Source organism: Bombyx mandarina, chromosome 04 (genome assembly GCF_030267445.1).
Source record: "Bombyx mandarina strain Sakado chromosome 04, ASM3026744v2".
Lineage (NCBI taxonomy): Eukaryota > Metazoa > Arthropoda > Insecta > Lepidoptera > Bombycidae > Bombyx > Bombyx mandarina.
In genome coordinates, this window is record NC_143211.1 from 2,559,100 (window position 1) to 2,582,358 (window position 23,259).

At 36.2% G+C, this 23,259-nt stretch overlaps 1 protein-coding gene across 5 annotated transcripts in view; it reads right to left on the bottom strand.

Moving 5' to 3' along the window:
- Nucleotides 1–23,259, bottom strand: part of LOC114243704 (pseudouridylate synthase RPUSD2) — a 469,381-nt gene that overhangs the window by 87,415 nt on the left and 358,707 nt on the right. For 2 of the 5 annotated variants that reach the window (XM_089740441.1, XM_089740440.1), the window contains exon 2: nucleotides 3,766–4,059. The exons of the other annotated variants lie outside the window; for them this stretch is intronic. In XM_089740441.1, coding sequence (XP_089596567.1) covers nucleotides 3,766–3,951 — 186 coding nt within the window. In that variant the 5' untranslated portion in view covers nucleotides 3,952–4,059. The remainder of the gene's footprint in view (nucleotides 1–3,765; nucleotides 4,060–23,259) is intronic. 5 annotated transcript variants of the gene reach the window in all.

Genomic DNA, 23,259 nt, shown 5'->3' on the forward strand with positions numbered 1-23,259 from the left:
GAGAAAGCGATTTAGTGTACCTTTACAAAGCATTTAAAAAAAAGTGACACTTTTTTTCCTCTACCTATGCTGATAGCCTTGAGAGGGTATTTCAGCTTCGCTCTAACGTGTAAGTGAGCTCACGGGGCTCAAACCGGAGTGTTGCTAACACTGGCCCTAGCAAGAGCAGTGCTTCGTAGAATCTACCACCGGATCGGAAACGCGACCCACTCAGAAGATCCGGCGAGAAACTCAGTGGGCTGTGTCTGTGGATTAATTCGCTCGTCGAGCTCTTCGTCCCAAGCGACGGGTTCGACGAGGACGGTGACCGGTGCTTGTGGTACCTAAAAGCACCGTTAATGGATCGGGAGGATCCGTAATGACGTGTTTTGGACGACGACATTTACACGCGTTCATATCAGAGTAAGTACACCAAAGTACGCATGAATCGCGCTAGCTATTATTTCAAAGATATGTTGCAGATTTGTGTTGCTGTTGAAAGAAGGGAGACGAAATGGAACCGCTTGAAGAATGACATGTTATAACCGCTATGATAACACCATACATGAAACAAGCTTCGAAAGTAAGCATTCGGACGAATTTAACGATATTGTACCAAACACAGACTGCTTCGCGAACTGTCTCCACTTTGCTATAGGAATACCGAAACAACACTTTTAATGAGCATTACTTTAAATTTTGACTTGGGTCTTGGTTTGAATTTGGGTCAGTTGTAAAAACCATTTTACAAATGACCCTAATTATTGATTGAATCATATTTTGGGATAATTATTTTGTAATTTTCGAGCAATTACTAGAGCTTTATGTTTTGAATTTAGATATGTTTGGGACTGAGAAAAGGATAAGATTTAGGACTCACTCTGTATTTCGTTGATGCACTATTCAATTTTCTCACTGGCGTGAGTTATATGTGCTGATTGATCAACAAATCACAATTTTATTGTTTTTGCACCGGCACCATGTTTTAGTTTTTTTTACACACTTCGCGCCATTTTTATACGCACGTAGTTTTTCTTGTAGTGTCAACAGATGGCGTGGATAGGGGATTGAGGAAGGAATAAGGAAAAGGAAGTCCCAACACTATATAAATGTGTTTTCAAAATAATATAACAAAATTCTAAGTTATAAAAAAACACCGTCAATTTCAAATTCGCAAACTTTAACAGACTCATAATCTTTTAACTTGCACCAAACACAGACGAGTACAAGTTAAGCCTGTCCCTCCGATATTCAGTTAATAATAGCAAATTTAAGATTAATGAAATAAAGGGACAGCTCCCAAATAAAGACATCGACGTTAGAGATTTTACACGGAAAGGGACGATTTGTTCCTTATTAAATTCACAGTAAATCATTTGGAAACTTATAACCTTGGCGTCTTTAGTATTTAGTGCTTAAGAAGAGTGAATGGATAATGAGGTATTACTACTTCTTGTGGTTTAGAGAATTTGAGAGTATTCTTCCACAGCTCTGATAGATATTTTGAATTAAGGCATAAAAAAATCTGTACAAAAACGATTTCAAAGTTTATTTCAAATTTTCAAAATTTCTGTACAGTATACGCTGTGTCGAATAACAATTCGCATATTGTTGTCATACCCAAATACCAATGGTTCAAAACAAAGTAATGCACTAATACCACCTTTTTTGTTTCCTATTACACAAACGATTTGAAACCTCGAACCGAAAACGTACGAATCCAATCTTTACCATAACAAACGTTCTTATTAACAGAATTCAATACGAATTTTTATTAGAAACCCTAGAGCAGAGACCTCGCCGCCTCCCATCAGTTCTAAATTACCTCCAGTAATAGATACTGAACCCTTGTCAGCCTTTTTTTCTTTCTATTACGTCGTTTTTGTTCCCACACAATAGTTAGCTTTGAACACTGAGCGTTTGACGACTTCGATATTTAGGGAATGCACACAGATGAAATTAATATTGGGTAAAACCTTCGATCAATAATAGTGGTAAAACGGATTTTATTGGATCATGGAAATCATATTCGTCTATCATGCTGCGTCCCTATACGCAATGACTTCTTATGCGTTACGTTAAGAGTAGTTGAGCTCACGGCCCGTTTGGTTTGACGTGGTTAGTTGAACTCATTAGTATTGTCATATCCGATTGGCGTCGCCCAAGTCGTCGTGGCCTAACGGATAAGACGTCCGGTGCATTCGTGTTGAGCGATGCACCGGTGTTCGAATCCCGCAGGCGGGTACCAATTTTTCAAATGAAATACGTACTCAACAAATGTTCACGATTGACTTCCACGGTGAAGGAATAACATCGTGTAATAAAAATGAAACCCGCAAAATTATAATTTGCGTAATTACTGGTGGTAGGACCTCTTGTGAGTCCGCGCGGGTGGGTACCACCACCCTGCCTATTTCTGCCGTGAAGCAGTAATGCGTTTCGGTTTGAAGGGTGGGGCAGCCGTCGTTACTATACTTGAGACCTTAGAACTTGTATCTCAAGGTGGGTGGCGCATTTACGTTGTGGATGTCTATGGGCTCCAGTAACCACTTAACATCAGGTGGGCTGTGAGCTCGTCCACCCATCTAAGCAATAAAAAAAAAAAAAAAAAAAAAAAAAAAAAATTTCGTCCAAAGAACTTTTAGTACGTATATCCGATATTTCAAACTAGAACGCATAATTGGCTAGAATATCCATGCGTGCTCACAATACGCCATACGAACGATAATTATGCAAACTTATAAATTCAGCGGGTTTGACTTTTATTACACGTTGCTGTTCCTTCATCGTGTGTTCGACGATAATAAAATTATTATGGGTAATATGATGTGTTTGCGATGTGCATAACTTAAGTTAACATATGAAATGACTGTTGTTACTTCGCATGGTAGTATACCTATTATACGATTTGACATATTCACGTTAGTAATTCATAAAAAAGAATGCCATAATAAAATATGTAAATTATTAGGCATTAGTAGCTTTATAAATTAGACTAAATGAATACCATCACATGTAAATTTATATAATGGATTTATTATTTAAAAAAAAAACAGAGTCTCCTAACGACCACAATATGCGTAGGTCTTTACAGGTAAAATAAAAGAATTACAAAGAGGATTCTTTTTAAGGAATGATAGGAAATGTATGCCTCCGTTTTATTGGAGATGGGACAGGCTGATTGTGTTGGCGCATTGTTAAGGAGACCAATAGACTAGAGTTATGATCTGGTGGTTTCAATGGAATATTCGGATTCCTTGAAATAAATGCTCCGTACGAAATATGCGCGTTTGAAATGGTTTCTCTTAAATGTGCATTTTTCTTTTGTTCTTTTAAAACCTTACTTTATGAACATGCTGTACTTCAATATGGTTAATTTTGTTTAAGGATTATTATAATTTCAATTTCCTTTCGTAAAGTACTTCGCATTGTCAAGCAACCATTATCATACCCTATTTTAAGGTGCAGTTCATCTACCATTTTGTGATATGCCGTAAGTATAGAATGCTTCATTCATTTTACATTTTGTCATTAGATTCATCATTAGTCTTCAATATTATATTGATCAACAAAATTATAGTTCAGAATAATTATTGATATAGTTACTGTTAATTATAACGATTTGTCTATTTCCTCACTGTAGGTATCTTGGCGAGGAAAATTAAGCTAAACGTAGATATTACTCTAAGTATTTCGGTATACGTATGAGATCATAATTTTAAAACGTAAATAAGTTCGGGGATGCTTATGCCCAAATTTCTTTTATTATGGACTTGCGTATCTTACCTTTCTGCCTGGTTGTGCCTGATGTTGAATCTGCGGTGGGGCTATAAGCCGAAGAGGGGGCGGTGCGGGCGGTAACGCTGCCAAGAGCGGAGGCACCAATGGCACCATGCCGCCCATTGGCAACGCTACCGCAAACTTCTGCATTCCCATCGTCCATGGCAGGAACCAGCCCCCCCCGGCCTGCATGCCCCCGCCGGCCCCGTACCACGCCAGCTCGATTACACTTGCATTCAACACGCACACACCGTTATCCCCGATCACCGAACATCAGAACTTGTATGCACTTTACACTACCTGTGGACAAAAAACGGAATTTCATTATAAAAATTATAATATTGAAAGGAACATGGTAGAAGATAAGACAATCTACCAAATGTAACTAACCATGTATTGTCATAGCAACTCTTGTTTAAGTTTTCTGCATACTCTTAATCTTATCTTGATCTTTAATTATTGAATGAGATATGAAATTTTGATTAGCGCTAATCAGGTTTTTCTTGAAAAATTCAAACATCTTCAGAGCCAAATCCAAGCACAAAGTTCGGTATCTAGTTCAATCGAATTCTTAAAATATATTTTCTAAAATTAACTCCTTGAAACGTCTGTCCATCTGGGTCTGGCAGTCCAGCGGGTGATTAAAGCACAAACGATTTCACGGCAAAAAACTCGGTCACACGACAAACCGGCTGTTTTCTTTCTGTTTCCGTTCGGGAAAAGAAGTCTTTGATGTATCGCGATCAGCGAAGGACGTGTGTGACGTCGGGCTATTGGCGAGACGATTGATCTTCAACGATCGTGTGTGATAATGAACCTATCGATCTCGACAATATGATTGCTATTACACTTTTCGACATTGGTGACAGATTAGATATCATTTTTAGAGAATTAATGACTGTTGCTAATCTAAAAGTGGTACTCAATTCTTATATGTGTAATATGTGTTAGTCAAAACAGTTTTCGACCTGATAAATAAATTTTGGGTACAAAAAAATTGATTGTTGGCACATTTATCGTTGTCGGGTTCCGATAATCAAGCATCATTCAATTATAGAATGAGTTTGAAAGTACCATCCGATAAAAAAAAAAAAACATATGTAATAAACATTTCAGCATACCTTCGGTAGCAGTCATTTTTATTGTAAAAAACACTGTACACAAACTTAATTTTGTCGTTAAAATATAAATTTATAAACATTATTTTTTTTATAAAACTCCCGCTCATTAAAACCGAAACGAGACAATTAATTTAATTTCTAGACAGTCACTAACAGAATTATGTTATTTTATGTTTTTTTTTCTGGTAGTTTTAAAAGCAGACGTATGTATTGAGCTTCAGCCAAGAATTCAACAAAAGAAAATACAAAATGACAGTACGAAAGCCACTATAAACGTTATACTGTTACTGTGTTGTATTTGGTAACGACGAAGAATCAAGTAAAATTCTCAAATGGACTGGTAGTATAATCCTGTTACATATTAAAAGTGCGACTTACGAAAAAATCAAAAGATGGACCTAAGCAGTAAGCAAAATCAAATAATAGCCAATGCTTCAGGCGTTATTATGTACATCTATTACATCATCTATTATAGCAAAAGCTATGTTTGTTTTTGTTAGCAGATTGATTCGAAACTATTTTTTTTATTGCCCTTGTAGGCAGCCGAGCATACGGCCCACCTAATGGTGAGTGGTTACCGACGCCCATAGACTTCAGCAATGCCAGGGGTATAGCCAAGCCGCTGCCTACCGCTTAATACTCTCCACAAACCTCGTTTGAAGAAGGATACAGTTGCAGTTAGTTGCAGTTAGTTGCACTAAGGTTTTGACCATATTATCACAAGCAATGTCCGACGGATGGTGTCTAAGAAATTTCAATAATTGCGAGTAATTTATTCATTTAGCGATGCTCAATGCGAAGTATGGCTAAATTAGAATTTAAATTACAGTTTTCTTCTTAGTAACTGACATAATTTAAATTTCTCGGTTTATGATCTCACTCTTATTGGTAGACCAATCGTTCTGGTGAAGCTTTGATTTTTTTTTTGTTCTTAAATGGTTGTCTGAGCTCTCGACCCAATTGGTTTTAGTTATCGGAGCCCATAGACATGAACACCGTAAATTCCGAAACCAACCTTGAGACACGAGTCCTAAGCATTAGTTTTCTTTAAAAAAAAAAAAGGTTTTTTTTTGTTGCTTAAATGGGTGGACGAGCTCACAGTCCACCTGGTGTTAAGTGGTTACTGGAGCCCATGGACATCTACAACGTAAATGCGCCACCCACCTTGAGATAAAAGTTCTAAGGTCTCAGTATAGTTACAACGGCTGCCCCACCCTTCAAACCGAAACGCATTATTGCTTCACGGCAGAAATAGGAAGGGTACCCACCCGCGCGGACTCACAATAGGTCCTACCACCAGTAATTACGCAAATTATAATTTTGCGGGTTTGATTTTCATTACACGATGTTATTCCTTCACCGTGGAAGTCAATCATGAACATTTGTCGAGTACGTTCCACTAATAGAATATACGACAATTTTTAACACGAGATGTTGTCAAAAAATTTTCAATTTTCAAGAAAAGGATTGATCATCAAAAAAACCTATTTCAATGACTATAGATCAATTAATTATTTTTAAATACGGAAATATTTTCAGGTCGAGCAATGTAAAAACTATAAAGAATATAAAGATATGCACTGGACGCGTGCGTCACGGGTTCTGGCAGATGTCAAAAACTTGACGTTTACTATCCGTTATATAAACACGAAACAATGTGTCAGAGACGTACAGCATTTCGTGAAAAATGGAATGCATTATGTAAATGACGGACAGCCTCAGAAAACGGACGCGGTTGCGCGAGAACAATTTGTGTATTATTTTAATAATATTAATACGTGAAGCAAAAACTTTGTATCCCTTTTTACGAAAATTGCGCGGCCGGAGTATGAAATTTCCGACACTTATAGAGAATATAGAGAAGGAGTGCACAATGCTAATATTTTTTTTTAAATAATGCATAAAAGATACATTAAATCAATAAAAAAAGCATTACACACACTCCCATGTATTTGACGCACACACGCATGCATACTATTTATTTATTGTCAAACTTTTGTCTTGACGTCTGTGGTCAAATTGAGAATAGATTAAATATTGTTTGTCTTTATCAATATTTTTCTATATGTAGTCTTGGCGAAATTTGTGATTATAGAAGTATAATAATAGTCTTTGAAAACAGAATCATAATAGTGTACAAACTTATAATTTCAATTAATTATAGTCGAATTTCAAGTACTGCGGGATCACTAGTTTTCATAATTTGACATTTAAAATTTAGGGAGCGACCATCCGTTTTGACATCGAAGTTTGAGATTCGTTGGACGAAGAGGGCTTTGGTGTATCAAACGAAATACAAAGCGTAGATGAAACTTTTGAGTAGTCATTCAAAATTAGTGTAGGAAGAGCTCCTATCTTGATTTTAGAATGGCGAATCCGTATCGAGGGATGAAAAGCTATTTGGCTTAAGCAATATTTTTGCAACTTTACAGGAAAACCATTCAGAGTTTAAAATTTGGAAAAATTTGAAAAGTAATAACAACATAACAAAAAAACGCTGAGGATGCAAGACCGTCGTAAGATCGACGCACTAGAAATGTGGTGTTGGAGACGTCTCCTCAGAATTCCGTGGACCGCGCACCGTACCAACATTTCGATCCTGAAAGAGCTCAACATCAAGGAGAGACTATCGTCAACAGTCCAATTACGAATCCTCAAGTTCTTCGGGCACATCACTCGTAATGAGGACTCCATTGAGCGGTTGGTGGTGCAAGGGAAAGTCGAGGGCAAAAGATCTCGCGGACGATCTCCAACACGATGGACCGACCTCATAAAATCTGTTACTCACTCCAACATAAATGTTTGCTCTCACTCTGCGAAACATCGTGCCACATGGCGTCGCATCGCGAGAGCATCGGTATCGCAGGATCCGACTGATGCATGACCACGACCACTCTGTCAAGAGTGTACGAATAGGAAGAACAAAAAAACTTCAGCAGCTATTTGAACGAGATAAACTTAATTGAATTTCAATTAAAAAGATCGAAGTGTTGATGCTAATACCAAATGAAAACGGATCGTTAATTACAAAGATAAACGTCCCCCTATTAAGTGAAATGTCGCTTAAACGGCTCGAACGAAATATGCTTCTAACTCTTTTGTCCGTAGATCTTGTAGGTTGTGTGATGCTAAGTTCTCTAATGCTGACATTTTTTGCTTGTCACTTGTAGCATATAGAAAAGCTATTTTAAAATATTTATAAGGTGATTTGGTTTGATGAGTAATAAAGTCTTATAGTGTAAGTTGATGTACAAAATAATATGTGCGTATTGTGTTGCTTTTGTTTTTTTATAACTTAAATTTCTTAATTTCTTTTTTGTTCACTTTTTACTTATATGTGATTTTGATTGTGGAAACATATTTAGTTATTGTTTTAGCTATTTTTTTAAATGTTATATGTTTGTATTGTAGTGTTTGTTTCCCAAATAAATAAATAAAATAAAACCAAATTTCCTATCACCAATCGGTATATTAACTAATTTTTAACAATTATAATAAAATAAAACATTTGTATCTATTCTGTATAGAAGTTATTGATGAATATAAATAGCTTGATGATTTCAAATTCCAATCAAAGAAGCAAGACTATAAAATAGATCAATTATTTTTAAATCTGGAAATATTTTAAGATCGATCGATTTTAATTTTCAATCAAAGAAGCAATTATAATGGTGGTTTGGTATTATAGTGATACTAACAATTTCTATTTTCAATTTATTAAATCAAGTTCATCTACTTATTGAAAGTGATAAAAATGTTAATGAATTTTTTTTATTGCTTAGATGGATGGACGAGCTCACAGCCCACCTCCTGTCAAGTGGTTACTGGAGCCCATAGACATCTACACCGCAAATACGCCACCCACCTTGAGATATAAGTTCTAAGGTCTCAGTATAGTTACAACGGCTCCCCCATCCTTCAAACCGAAACGCATTACTGCTTTACGGCACAAATAGGCGGGGTGGTGGTACCTACCCATGCGGACTCACAAGAGGTCCTACCACCAGTAAAAAATTATAACTTTGATATGTTTGAAGTAATATAATAATAAGTTTGAAGAAGACTGCATTACATCGTCCATTTTATTTGGACGGTTGAGTTATCTTTTATTATTCGGTATGTACAGTGTTTGTTTACTTTGTATCTCGACACTGATGGCGGAACCTGAGTGTTATATTTATTTCAAAACGATGTAGCATTTTCGTTTACTTTAAAACAGTATTAAAAAATATATATTACACTTGTCCAATATTATTTAAACAGAGACCCGTAACTTCAATCGTTTTCATTTTGTGATTATAATAATAGAATACGTTTTATTTATCTGGAATAAAAAATAATATTAAGTCTCCTGACTACGTACTCTTTGATTATAAAGGATCTTAAAGGGTCATGGATCATTCTATTACCGTACCCCCGTACGAGAAGATTATTGACGTCTAAAAATAGTAATGGATTGCGAATTGGAGTCGGTACAGAACTTCAGAGCCTAATTTAGGTTTATGAAGAGCGAAATCCTTAGAGTAAACAAATCCATCGGTTTTGTGAGCAACGCTTATATTATTTTTCTTGCGGTCTACATAAAACTCAAATGGAAAAAAAAAGGAAGCTCAAATAAATTTCTATACGTCTTCATCGCTGTTATTCAATTTGATCAACAGGCAACTGATTGGGACTGAATTATTGGATCCTTTCAATCACGCTTCTTACATTTTACAATCGGAACCTCAAATCTATAAGACATTGATGATCACGCAACGTAAAGTGAATTAATGAGATAAGATTGATAATCATGAAGAGATTCAATGAACTATTGATTGAACGAGCGACTGGAGTCCTAGTTCAATAGTTATGTTCTAATGGACAAAAACATTTGATTTCAAGAAGTATACCAATTAGGCTAACAACAGAACGGGGAGTTATCAAAGAAAAGATAGGCAGATATTTCACAAAGAAATGTGCTCAGATTGGACCCATAGAAACTTGAAATCTTTAAAAGCTTTTATTGAAAGATATTACATAAACACTTCATTAAGCTGTTTTCCAATATTGAAATTTAATATTTTACGGAAATTACCGTACCTTTGTTAAATATAGCCAATTTTGTTTCAACCTACATTAATTAAGGGTCATTACATTTTATTCGAAAATCAAATTTTGTTTCTTATTATTTTATTTTTAAGCGTGGCATCCTGCTGGTCCACGGTCTTGTCTTTAATATTATCTAAACTAATTCGTTCTTTAATGGACTTGATTTTAATAATATTTTTTATTTGTTACCGAAATAAGTTCTCGTTTGATTTCTTCAAAGCTTACGGCATCCACTTCTGCCGCGAAAAAAATCTCTACCATTATTAAACACTTTAAAAAGAGGAAGAAAATGTATTTATTATTCTTTTTTTCTTGATTGGCCGACCGCTTCACAGGCTATTCAGTGTTGAGTGGCTATCCAAACCTCAATAAAGTACATTAAAAGATGAATGTCGTTAAGTAAGCCAATGTGTTAATTTCTTTCAATACAGAAGCCAGCAACTTTCAATTACATTGCAATGAGTACGTTAATTTGAGTATGTAAATTTTTTGAGAGTATATCAGGGGTTCCCAAACTTATTTTGTCTACTGCCCACTTTGAGAATAAATTATTTTTAGCGCCCCCTTTTTTTAATCTACTTAAAAACCACTAAAGCTCATTCGGTGTCTAAGAGTCCTCCTAGATGAAATCACAAATCGCCTCGCAAGCCTCAACACAGAACACCCCTATTTTTTTCTGTGTGTCTTACCGCCCCCCTTTAGGCCTGCAGCGCCTACTTTGGGAAAGACTGGAGTATATTATTAGCACTATTTTTTTCGTTGCGACAACTATGGTACAATGTTGCTTCAGTCTCTTAGACACACTTTACGCTATTTTGGAACTGAACTAGTTATGATTACGCAATTCAATGAACATAATTGAATCCTTTGAATGCGGTATGCTAAACGCGATCAAACGCTACCCCGATAGACTTATTGTTTATGTTAGGGTTGTTTACGACGCAGTTTCTCTCCCAGATTCTACGAAGTTAGGCGGAAAACTGGCACTGAACTAGGTTACTGGATGCACGTACGCAGTATTGGTCCACTTGAATTATAAACCTGTATTCGTGGATGTGGTATGTGCTTATGTAAATTCGCAACCATCCTTGGATCGAAATAGGTTTTTATTTTATTTTGATTCCTTAGATGGGTGGAAGAGCTCACAGCTCACCTGGTGTTAAGTGGTTACTGGAGCCCATAGACATCTACAACGTAAATACGCCACCCACCTTGAGATATAAGTTCTAAGATCTCAGTATAGTTACAACTGCTGCCCTACCCTTTAGACCGAAACGCATTACTGCTTTTAATACATCATATCATCATCATACATCGGATCATAGTTTTCGATATGTTTTTCAGTATTATTACAGCAGTGGTATAAGGGAAGTATTTTTAATAATACATTCGAAGATGCTAAATGCCAAGTAGTAACCTGTTAAGTATTTGTTGACATTTGCATAAACCATACAACGTGACACAAAAATAGAGATGCAAACAAATGCTAACAGTCAATGTTCTACAATAACAGTTTTTTTTAAGTTGTATTTATTTTATAAGTATTTCTCAACAAATACGTTTATTGGTAAATCAATGTAAACGGAACAGAAGTTATATATAATACAAGCAAACAAATCTTTCCTCTTTATAATATTAGTGTAGATATAGATTACTTTATTCTATCATCAATAGTTTTCGCAGCGCACGCGATGTAAAGAATATTTTCGGTAATTTTTTTAAACCTTGCGTTACATTATTGGAGTCTTAGCTAGGATCCCCAATTAAAAAAAAAAAAAGATTATAGCCTATGTCACTCAGGGATAGTGTAGCTTCCAAACGGTGCAAGAATTTTTTAAATCGGTTCATTAGTTTCGGAGCCTATTCAATACAAACAAACAAATAAATTTTTCTTCTCTATAATATTAGTATAGATATATTTTTTTAATAAAGATAAAATTTGAGAGCCTCAGCCCTATTTGGTTACGGGTTCGTCGGTTTTCAATTGTTTGTCGATATATCGACGAACCCATTGTTCTCGTTCCTAAATCATAACAGAGCGTATTTTGTGGGTGTGTTATAATATAAACGACTGACTATAAATGTTCCGATCTAGTTATAATATAATTAATCTGTATTTTGTAAAATATCTAACAGTGAATTAGGTTATGAGTATTACAAAATATAAATATACGACACTAGGTGGTTTCGCATTATTGTAGATCGCGGCCTACTAGTTATTAGCAGTAGTACCTGCCTAGTATTTAGGAATCTCTTATTATAGAGAGAAGTGTGATATTTTTTTTATTGCTTAGATGGGTGGACGAGCTCACAGCCCACCTGGTGTTAAGTGGTTACTGGAGCCCATAGACGTCTAACGTAAATGCGCCACCCACCTTGAGATATAAGATCTAAGGTCTCAATATAGTTACAACGGTTGCCCCATCCTTCAAACCGAAACGCATTACTGCTTCACGGTAGAAATAGGCAGGGTGGTGGTGCCTACCCGCGCGGACCCACATGAGCTCCTACCACCAGTAATTACGCAATTTATAATTTTGCGGGTTTCATTTTTATTACACGAAGTTATCCTCCACCGTGGAAGTCAATCGTGAACATTTGTTAAGTACGTATTTCATTAGAAAAATTGATACCCGCCTGCGGGATTCGAACACCGTTGCATCACTAGATACGAATGCACCAGACGTCTTATCCTTTAGGCCACGACGACTCAAGTGTTCTAAATGTTTAGAATTTTTATTTATCCCGCGCGTAACAATAGTATTTGTTTCGTATAAAAATAGGAAAGGGGAAAAAAATCAATCGATAGTGCGGAAAGAACCCCACCCATCAGTCTGGATCGATTATCGATTTGTAAGTCAAACTAATCGATTCGAAAGCGAGTGATTATTCGACCAGAATTTATTGCTTTCCGACGGGACCCTCCCACGTTTCGACAATGGATAATAGTAAAATGTTCTTTTGTAATTAAAATTCGTGGGAATGCGTCCCATTAGGGGGCCCTTTTATTGGTACGTGTATTGAAATAACGTTTAAAACGGTTCACGATGATCGATTTTGAACGAATCGAATGAACTAGTTTAGTTAGTTTTGTATTTAGGGTTGCGTTTCATCATCACAAAAAGATGTGTTGTGTCGTGCGACATCGGATAAGAACGAAGTTCCTTATTATAAATTCTATTCGATGTATCAAGAAAATAATTATTTGGGTATAAAATTTTTATTATGATTTTTTATTGATCAAAACAAAAATAATCGCCAGGGTCAACCACTCCGCAGTGCAATGGAGCAGCCTCGCCCTGGGGGAACCGCCTGCATGATCACGGTATCCCTTACACCAGGTAAGTATGATTTAGCAAGAGAAATACGAGAACGTCTATCAACTGTGTAACATCTCGTCACTGCGATTCAGGAATTGTTGAATTTACGTGTAGCGACATCTGTTGATAACTAACTAAATAGAAACAATCTTACGTTACGGACGTTTTTTTCCGGTTAGTGTACCCCTTCGTCCCATAAGGAACTTCGTTCCAAAAACTACGTAAGGATACAATTATACCCGTTTTTTTTTACTGTAGCGCATGTCATTAGTATGACCACACTGATCACAGAAATAGGAATGAGTTGCATTCGTTTGCTACACTGCCGGTCTCATTGTTATTATATAGATGAGAATTCGAACGACAATAGATATCTTAAAGAGAGTGCTGGCTTTGGTGTTGTCAAAATGTTTCGACAGTCAGTTACATTTATAATTGATACCGCTTGTCTACAGTAAAAAAGGACTTAAAAGAAACTCAAAACTCTTCAATAGGAAACCGAAATAAAAAGCAGAAAAATAACATACTTTTTATAATAAAAGAAAAAAACACTTTGTGTGGGTAACTTTAAAACCCGACGCCGAGCTGGGGCTGGAGAAATACTTTTGCCCGACTCCGATTTTGTAGGAGGCGACCTACGATACGTGGCCGATTCCGTTACTAACAGGTCAGGCTAGAAAAAGCGTGAGCACTAGTGAACGTTTCACGTTCGTGATTGTGTGTGTATGTTGTATGACTGTGTGTGTATTAGTCGGAATCCCAAAGGCCGCTGAATGAGAGGCATGGATGAATAACGCCAGATCACGAGATTCATTACGTGTAATTAAATGGTGTAGTAATTAAATGATATGTATTTTTTTTTATTAGCATCATTCATTCTGATTTTATAATATTTTATAGAATAGGATAAAAAAATATATTTTTTTATTTAAAAGTTTTACAAAGCTCGGGATTATGTAATTTCGTTATGAGTCATTTGGAAGGACAAATTGGACACAACGGACTAAAACAAGAATTTGCACTAAAGTATAACTATTTGCCGCATGTGACGCAATGCGTTGAGATTTCTCTAGAAAAAGTGAGAAAATTCATAAGTAAACTTATGAATAGACTAATTTATAATTATCCAGGTTTTTTACAGGTTTTTTGAAATTTTGTATTTCATTTTGGCGGAATTACGTTGTGATATCTATTGACTTCGATAACCACTTAATACAAGGTGTCCGTGAGCTCGTTCACACATTTACGTAATAAATAAACCCACTCAAATTTTAAATTTATATATAAGTAAAAATTGTTCGTTTTATTTCCATTAAGATCTCTTCTGTAGCATGAATTATTTTGTTAACAGTGCACATAATGAATATGCGCATACATAATATATAATAATATGTACATATGTTTATACATACGTAAAACGTGACGTCATAGCTTGTAAAGCACACTATCTGTCTAATATTTTAAAAAAAACCCTTATCTGATCCGATTTTAAAATGTTGCTTATTCTTACTCGGTTAATTAATTCTTGGTCAACTTTTTAGTGCTTAATTGTAAGCTTAGAAAGTCAACGAACCAAAGCTGGTGGCTTTGATATAAATTATAAATTTGCATTTGCTTTCGTGTTCGCATTTAGTGCCATTCAATATTATTGAGATAAATTGTTCATTAATTGTGTTAACATTTTTTGGAAACGTAATGTGTTTCTTTAATTGGCTCATGTTTGGGACAACATCCTCTGTACCCTGTGTCTAGTTAAATGCTGTTGAAACATTGTTGATTAAATAAATAAATAAATAAAATCTTACGTCATTAATTATCAACTGGTGTAAGTTTTAGGCACATATGAAATTAATTCCGATAGATTTTTTTTTTTAATAAACAAAAAATGATAAGAATCAATCAAAACAGAAAATTCAATAAAAACCAGCCGAAAAAATGCTTTAACATTCGAAGTAAGAGCAACGGGTAAAACTCTCGTTTTTTAATGCATTTTTGATGTAATAAATAACAATCAGGCTCTTTGAAGTTTACCTTGTTGACGTTTGGAGTTTAAGATGACTTTACACTTGCCGAATAACGCTGCTTCTTGTATTCTTGCTTGCTTCTTGAACTCAACTAGATCAGAGAAACAAGAACCTTTTTTTTAATTGGTTCTGAGTACCCTCTGCGCTATAACATGGTAGAACAAATCCTTTTTTTGTAAATTTACATAAAGACTAATATCAGAAAGGTATGGCTCAAAAATGGTTATAATTTGGAGGTTTTTTGACGACCAAATTTAATCAATTAAGAACTATCACTGTTAAGCCTATACGAATCAAACAGTGAATTACGTCCTTATCATGAAATTGAAAACGACTACTACTACTACCTTACTAGTGGTGGGACCTCTTGTAAGTCCGCACGGGTAGGTACCACCCCCCTGCCTATTTCTGCCATTAAGCAGTAATGCGTCTCGGTTTGAAGGTTGGGGCAGCCGTTGTAACTATACTTGAGACCTTAGAACTTATATCTCAAGGTGGGTGGCGCATTTACGTTGTAGATGTCTATGGACTCCAGTAACCACTTAGCACCAAGTGGGCTGTGAGCTCGTCCGCCCATCTAAGCAATAAAAAAAAAATGTGGACGAACTGCATTGAAACCAGATGTGCTATTCGTGTCCCTAATTGGCGGAATTATCCGGATGAAGAAAAACTAACATCAACTATGATAAACGTCATTAGCACCGTAATTTTGTATATAAATTATGATCATTATTATATTAATAAAACGAACTTTATACGATGTGTATAAATCCAAAAGCAGGAAGACACATACGCTGTACTTAATTTTTTATTGTTTATAAAAGTTTTAGTGCTGCGTTGACCTTGAAAGCTCCTATCACAACTTCGACGAGGTCATCGACACTGCTCGACGGTAATTAACCAGTGTAAAAGCTAATTGATCATTAAAAAACAATTTACAACATTCGTAAGATATTCTTTGTACCGGTCGAGAATTGCTGATGAGATGAGATATGGCAAGGTACTATTACATGCATATTTCTGTTTTTTACGATTCTAATGTGTCCAATAAATAAATAAAACCGACCAAATATATACAGTGTGACTAAGCCTTTCATATGGTGGTGGTTTATTTGGTGGTAGGACCTCTTGTGAGTCCGCACGGGTAGTTGCCACCACCCTGCCTATTTCTGCCGTAAAGCAGTAATGCGTTTCGGTTTGAAGGGTGGGGCAGCCGTTGTAACTATACTGAGACCTTAGAGAACTTAAGTCTCAAGGTGGGTGGCGCATTTACGTTATAGACGTCTATGGGCTCCACTAACCACTTAACACCAGGTGGGCTGTGAGCTCGTCCACCCATCTAAGCAATAAAAAAATAATCCTAAAACGCTATTTGTAATGTGATGGAGAACTATAAGTATTTGTCTTCGGCCGCGAATTGGCTTACTTTAAATATGAAAATACATGAGGTGGTGCGCCCGAGGTCGTATTAATTTTAAGGATTTTCTGTGACGTACAATGCTGCTTCGACGGAAATTACAAAGTACATTGCTGCGGCAGTTTTCAAAGCTTAGTTCATATCATAGGAAGCGCACTCAAAGCAAGTAATGGAACGAAAATCGAATTTAATTAATCGCTAATCTCACTTCAATGTATCGTCTGCTTAATATTGAGTTAAAAAATCGAACGCGTTATTTATATGTATAGGTACTGATTAGATGAAAATGAATTTCGGTTCGTTTTTTTTTTTGTTCGTAATCCTGTGTCCGTTCGTCGGTTTCATTCTTTTTGCGGATCGACTTGGGCCCGAATACAACGCGCTGCTTATTTATGAAGCATTGAATATTCCGGTTTTTTGCGAGGCGGAAAACGTCTTATTTTATTTGTGAACGACGATTTTTAAAGCCCCGTCATTATTTTAGCGAGACGCTATAGCGGAGGACTATATACGATATATTTCGAGTCCTTTATTTGGTCTCTCCCTCATGTCCTGTATGGCTTATATGATACGTATTTTTACTGGTGGTAGGACCACTTGTGTGAGTTCGCACGGGTAGGTACCACCACCCCGCCTATTTCTGCCGTGAAGCAGTAAAGCGTTTCGGTTTGAAGGGCGGGGCAGCTGTTGTAACTATACTGAGACCTTAGAACTTATATCTCAAGGTGGGCGGCGCATTTACGTTGTAAATGTCTATGGGTTCCAGTAACCACTTAACACCAGGTGGGCTGTGAGCTCGTCCACCCATCTAAGCAATAAAAAAAAGGGTCGTATACTTATGTACGTGCGTAAGAAGTTATACTTTATTTTTACTAAATTTATTTCTTTTTTATTTATTTAAATTTTAATCAATTTGAAAAAAAATCGATTAAACAACATCCTCAAACACGCATATTGGATATTTCTTGACATCGTATAAATTCGGTAATTCTCGGTACGGTTCGGAAAGTTCACCTGCAGCTATATTCAGACTCGCCAAGTTACGTCGTTCGAGTTGTAATGAGCGATTTAGTGGGCAACTTCATTCTGTTAATTTTGTGTCACGGTGCGCGCGCATCGTAAAATTTCACTCTCATCAATTTTTCATAACGCGCCTAAAGAAGTATAACTTCAAAAAAACGTGTCCAAAGTATTCGGAGATGCGAGGCGTGCATGAAACCACGAGTCTGATAAATAATAAAGGCGGTATTCTCAATAATACTATCAAACTTCAGAGGGCCATTGCGACGGCAGCTATAAAATTAATCGTCTGAACGAAATATAGGTCGAAATTTCGTTCCATAGCTCCGTGCTCGATGGTATGCCCTTAATGATAAAGTTGAAAATCGATTGTCTCCTGGAAAGTAGACGTAAACGTTTTCGTAGTTTTTAATCAAAATATTAAGAGGCCCTACAATAAATTAATAATCCAACGATAAGGAGCCTCGATAGAGAGCCGACAAAATTTACTGCACAAATATAATACTGATAGCGAAATATATTTGTTAACAAATCTATACTCTATACTAATATTAGAAAGCTGAAGAGTTTGTTTGTTTGAACGCGCTAATCTCAGGAAATACTGGTTGGATTTGAAAAATTGTTTCAGTGTTAGATAGCCCATTTATTGAGGAAGGCTATAAACTATATAACATCACGCTAATACCAATACAAGCGGAGCGGATAAAGAATGTTTCAAAATCAGGTTTTTTCCCCCTTTTGAGAGCTTCCGCTGCGTGCGCTGCAGAAACGGTTAAAGTTTCGCTAAAATAATGTTCCCCTTTAAAAGATCTAAAAAAAAGTCCGTGACAGCATATGTCTATGTGTTAAGGTTGGCTCACAATAACGTTTTTTATGCTAACCAAATTTGTTCTAAAATAAAGTATTATTTGTGAACTATTCCACGCGGATGAAGTCGAGGGCAAAAGCTAGTGTTTTATATAGGTAAAGTTTTCTTTATAAATAGCGACGCTTTACAAACGTTGAGTTATAAAGGTTGAGTATTGAACTAGTTAGATAGTCTTAACAATAGCAGCCCATGTTAAGTAGCTTTTTTTTGGGGAAGGGGGACGAATCTCCTACGTGGTCCCCTCGCCTAGGAACGCTTGGAATGTCGGACTAGACGGTCCGCAGATGTTAAGTAGGTCACATTCATGAAGTTTGTATTCGGTTCTTAATAGGTCTGCAAACATTTTGTTTAGCAGCCGTAGATTATTAGGTGTGATGCCCGATATAGTCAAGTGTCTATTCCGTAATTTGGGCATAATTTAAAGGAGGTGCATTCTTAAGAAAAACAATATCTAATGCCAAATATAAGATGAAATATTTTTTGACAATTTTCGTTGAGTTTTTTTTTTTTTTTTTTTTTTTTTTTTTTTTTTTTTTTTTTTTTTTTTTTTTTTTTTTTTTTTAATTTTATTGCTTAGATGGTTGGACGAGCTCACAGCCCACCTGGTGTTAAGTGGTTACTGGAGCCCATAGTCATCTACAACGTAAATGCGCCACCCACCTTAAGATATAAGTTGTAAGGTCTCAGTATAGTTACAACGGCTGCCCCACCCTTCAAACCGAAACGCATTACTGCTTCACGGCAGAAATAGGCAGGGCGGTGGTACCTACCCGCGCGGACTCACAACAGGTCCTACCACCAGTAATTACGCAAATTATAATTTTGCGGGTTTCACTTTTATTGCACGATGTTATTCCTTCACCGTGGAAGTCAATCGTGAACATTTGTTGAGTACGTATTTCAATAGACAAATTGGTACCCGCCTGCGAGATTCGAACAGCGGTGCATCGGTTCAACACGAACGCACCGGACGTCTTATCTTTTAGGCCACGACGACTTCAATGTGTAATATCTGTTTTATCGTGTTCACCATAACCACTGCGATTTTTGTATGAAATTGATTTTTTGTGGAAAACGTGATAGTCACAGCTCAGCAAGACCGGACCTTAATAGTTCTTAATTAAATCAAATCTTAATTAATATACGGGCATTCGTGATCTGTCATCAACAAGATCATAACGTTAGAGTAACTGTGATATCGTGACGCCGCTAAAGACATAAGATCATATCCAATTATAATTTAAGGCCCGCGATAATGCATCTTGATAGACATTTAAGAGGGTCCTTTAATTAGACGAGGAAGGTAGACCAGTTCATGAACTTATTATGCGTGCAATAATATCGTATGTTATTATATTTAAACATGTTTGTGCCTTCTAAGTACTTACTGCTTGTTCTACTGGATTGAAACGATTTCTTAGGTCATTTTGTCTTGGGCACAGCTAAACACTGGTCATGTTTTTTTTTATTGCTTAGCTGGGTGGACGAGCTCACGGCCTGCCTGATGTTAAGTGGTTACCGAATCCCATAGACATCTACAACGTAAATGCCGCCACCTACCTTGAGACATGACTTCTAAGGTCTCAGTTCTTACAGTAAAACGGCTGCCCCACCCTTCAAACCGAAACGCATTATTGCTTCACGGCAGAAATAGGCGGGGTGGTGGTACTTACTCGTGCGGACTCAAAATACGCCCTACCACTCGTAAATTTATCATTTGTTTTGACTCATCTGATTCATTACAAACATACCATTGACAAGCAGCACAATAAACCCAATTCGTAATTCAACTGAAAACCTAACGTTACATATTTACAAATTCATTCGACATATTATAGTAAATCCCCGCAAATTAATTTAATTAAATAATTATTTTGAGTACTGGAGTTGGCAGAATTAACTAAAATGTCTACGAATGCAAGTCGCGCCAGTGTGTGAATCATTCGATTCGGAATTTGGAGTTCATGTTAAAAAAATCGGCCAATAGCTTATATCTACTATCTATTAATTTTTTTTCCTACTGACGGTAATCTAGAACGACCTACTCGATGAATGCCATTGTCAATGGCATTACCCACATTGAGATATGAAAGCGAAATATGTATTATGACATGTAGCTTAATGGCTATCGCAGCATTTTACGCTGAAGTAGGCTGACTAGTGATTACCCCTGTAAGCTCATGATAAACCTTCCTATCAACAGACCCTGAGTTTCATTATAGAAAAAAAAGATACTTCGTTCCGTTTTATACTTCGCTTAGTGAGCGTTAACCCTTATTATTTAATCCATTAAACCAGTGAATATGGTGACGTGATCACGAGAGCGTCTTACTTTAGATATGAAATCATCTTGTTATATGACGACAGTTAGGACCCTAGGAAAAACAAAGCAAGAATTCTTTAGTGATTCCAATTTCTTTTTGCTCAACAACAGCGATCGAGCTAATCTCTCACCTAGCAATACAAATGATGTTGCGGCCCGTGGACATACTATTTGTGAACGCCACTGCGAAATATCAGGTATGACATCGATGTCATACTTATATTGAACAATGTGTCTCATCCTTCAAACTGAACGAATCCATTGCGGCATAAAGTAACAGGAGACGATACACTCACAATACAAAACCGGCAATGTAAAATACTTTAAAGTCGATACTTCTAGTCAAAAGTTTTTTTATCGTGGACTAACGGATAAGACGTTAAGTGTGCTTGATACTACTGTAGCCATGTTCAAATCCCACAGACAGGTAACTTTTTTATTTTTATTTTTTATTGCTTAGATGTGTGGACGAGCCCACAGCCCACCTGGTGATATGTGGTTACTGGAGCCCATACACATCTATAACGTAAATGCGTCACTCACCTTGAGATATAAGTTCTAGGGTCTCAAGTATAGTTACAACGGCTGCCCCACCCTTCAAACCGAAACGCATTACTGCTTCACGGCAGAAATAGGCGGGGTGGTTGTTCCTACCCGACGGACTCACAAAAGGTCCTACCACCAGTAAAACCTACCTATTTTACTAATACGTAATTAACACATCTATTCGAGAGCATCTTGTAACAAAAACATGCAATAAATATATTTGCTTCATTACTGATTCTGCCTATTTCTGCCGCGGAGCAGTAGTGAGATCATTTTAAAGTTCGACCCGTCATAATATAAAATTCAGATTAAAACCTCGTCTTTTTACCTAGAGACAGTATTCATTTTTAGATGTCTATAAGTTTCCGGAGACATTTAACGCCAGATAAGCTTATTTACGATTCTAGGTATTTAACAAAATTATGCATTAATTTCAATAAAATTTACTTCTTATTAATGAAATAAAGCAATTAATAAAAAATTGTATTACTATTAAACAGGATTGTCCTTTTGCAAAATTAATATAGGTATATCATTATTTACTGTCAGTTTTTCCTTAAAACAGTAATTGCTGTTTATCGTTCAAATGACACAGGAAAAAACATTGTTTTATTGAGAAATCACGCAATGAGGTTTCCCATTTTTATTATTAGATATACGAATTTCCGTATTTAGCTTTTAATTCTTTAATTCTTAATTTCTTTCATCATTTATACCCTCAGGCGGCTGTCTGTCGCTGCCTGACTCCGCGTCGAATTCGTGATACGTTTAAAAGTGTACTTAATTAATTCCCCTAAAATCTAACCGCTGTCGACTCATTGTTCCCCTGACGTCTAAAGATCAAAGACACGTGTAAGTTCATCGACACCTAATTTATTCAAATCGAGCGTTTAGTATGAGAGAAGATATTGTATATCCTCAATAAAAATTAAGTTTCATTTTTTTCAATTTAAATTTAAACAATAAGTTTGTATTCGATATTAATAATTTATTGATTTAGATTTACTGACCTAAGACATTTTCTATTAATAACATTATTAGCACGTACGTACGTATACGGTCTGACGATCCAGATACTGTTGAAGATAGCTCTATCAAACTCTAGCACTACCAGAAAACTTCCTTACAAAGAAAAGTTGGTTGCCTGTAAGATTGGTTTATGGACCATAGTTTTACATGATAATGTCAGTAGCATAACTATTCGACTGCGGGCTCTGACGTCACGCGAGAAGAGATATAAATGTGTCACAAGCCAACGCTTGGGTCGATCGTGCCTCTCTATCGTTTGTTCCGCGCTCTCACTAGCACACTCAGGCTCAGGCGGAACGTGACACGTTTTCGTGCGTGCAGCCGATGTTCATCGATTTATAAGACGTTATCACGTTAAAACTTTAGTATAAGTTCTTACTATTAAATACAGCCAAACATATTGCTTGTCTGATGGTGAGTAGTTACAATCACTCATAGACATAAGCAGAAACACAGCCTATAATCTTATTAAGGAATCTCTTATGTATTATGAAAAAAATACCACACAAAATACTTTGAGGTCAGGAATAGTGACATAATACCCACCTCTATTGTCGTCACTAGTCTATCGTGATGACAATTAAAACAATTCAACATTTAAAATATTGATTTGTCAATTTAATATTTAATGCGAACCCGATGTTATCGCGAATTTTTTTGGGGACTTTGGCAATACAACTATCTAAATGTTTATTTGAAAAAATCAAGAGCAGCATTTCCTTCTTGAAATACCTATCTTTC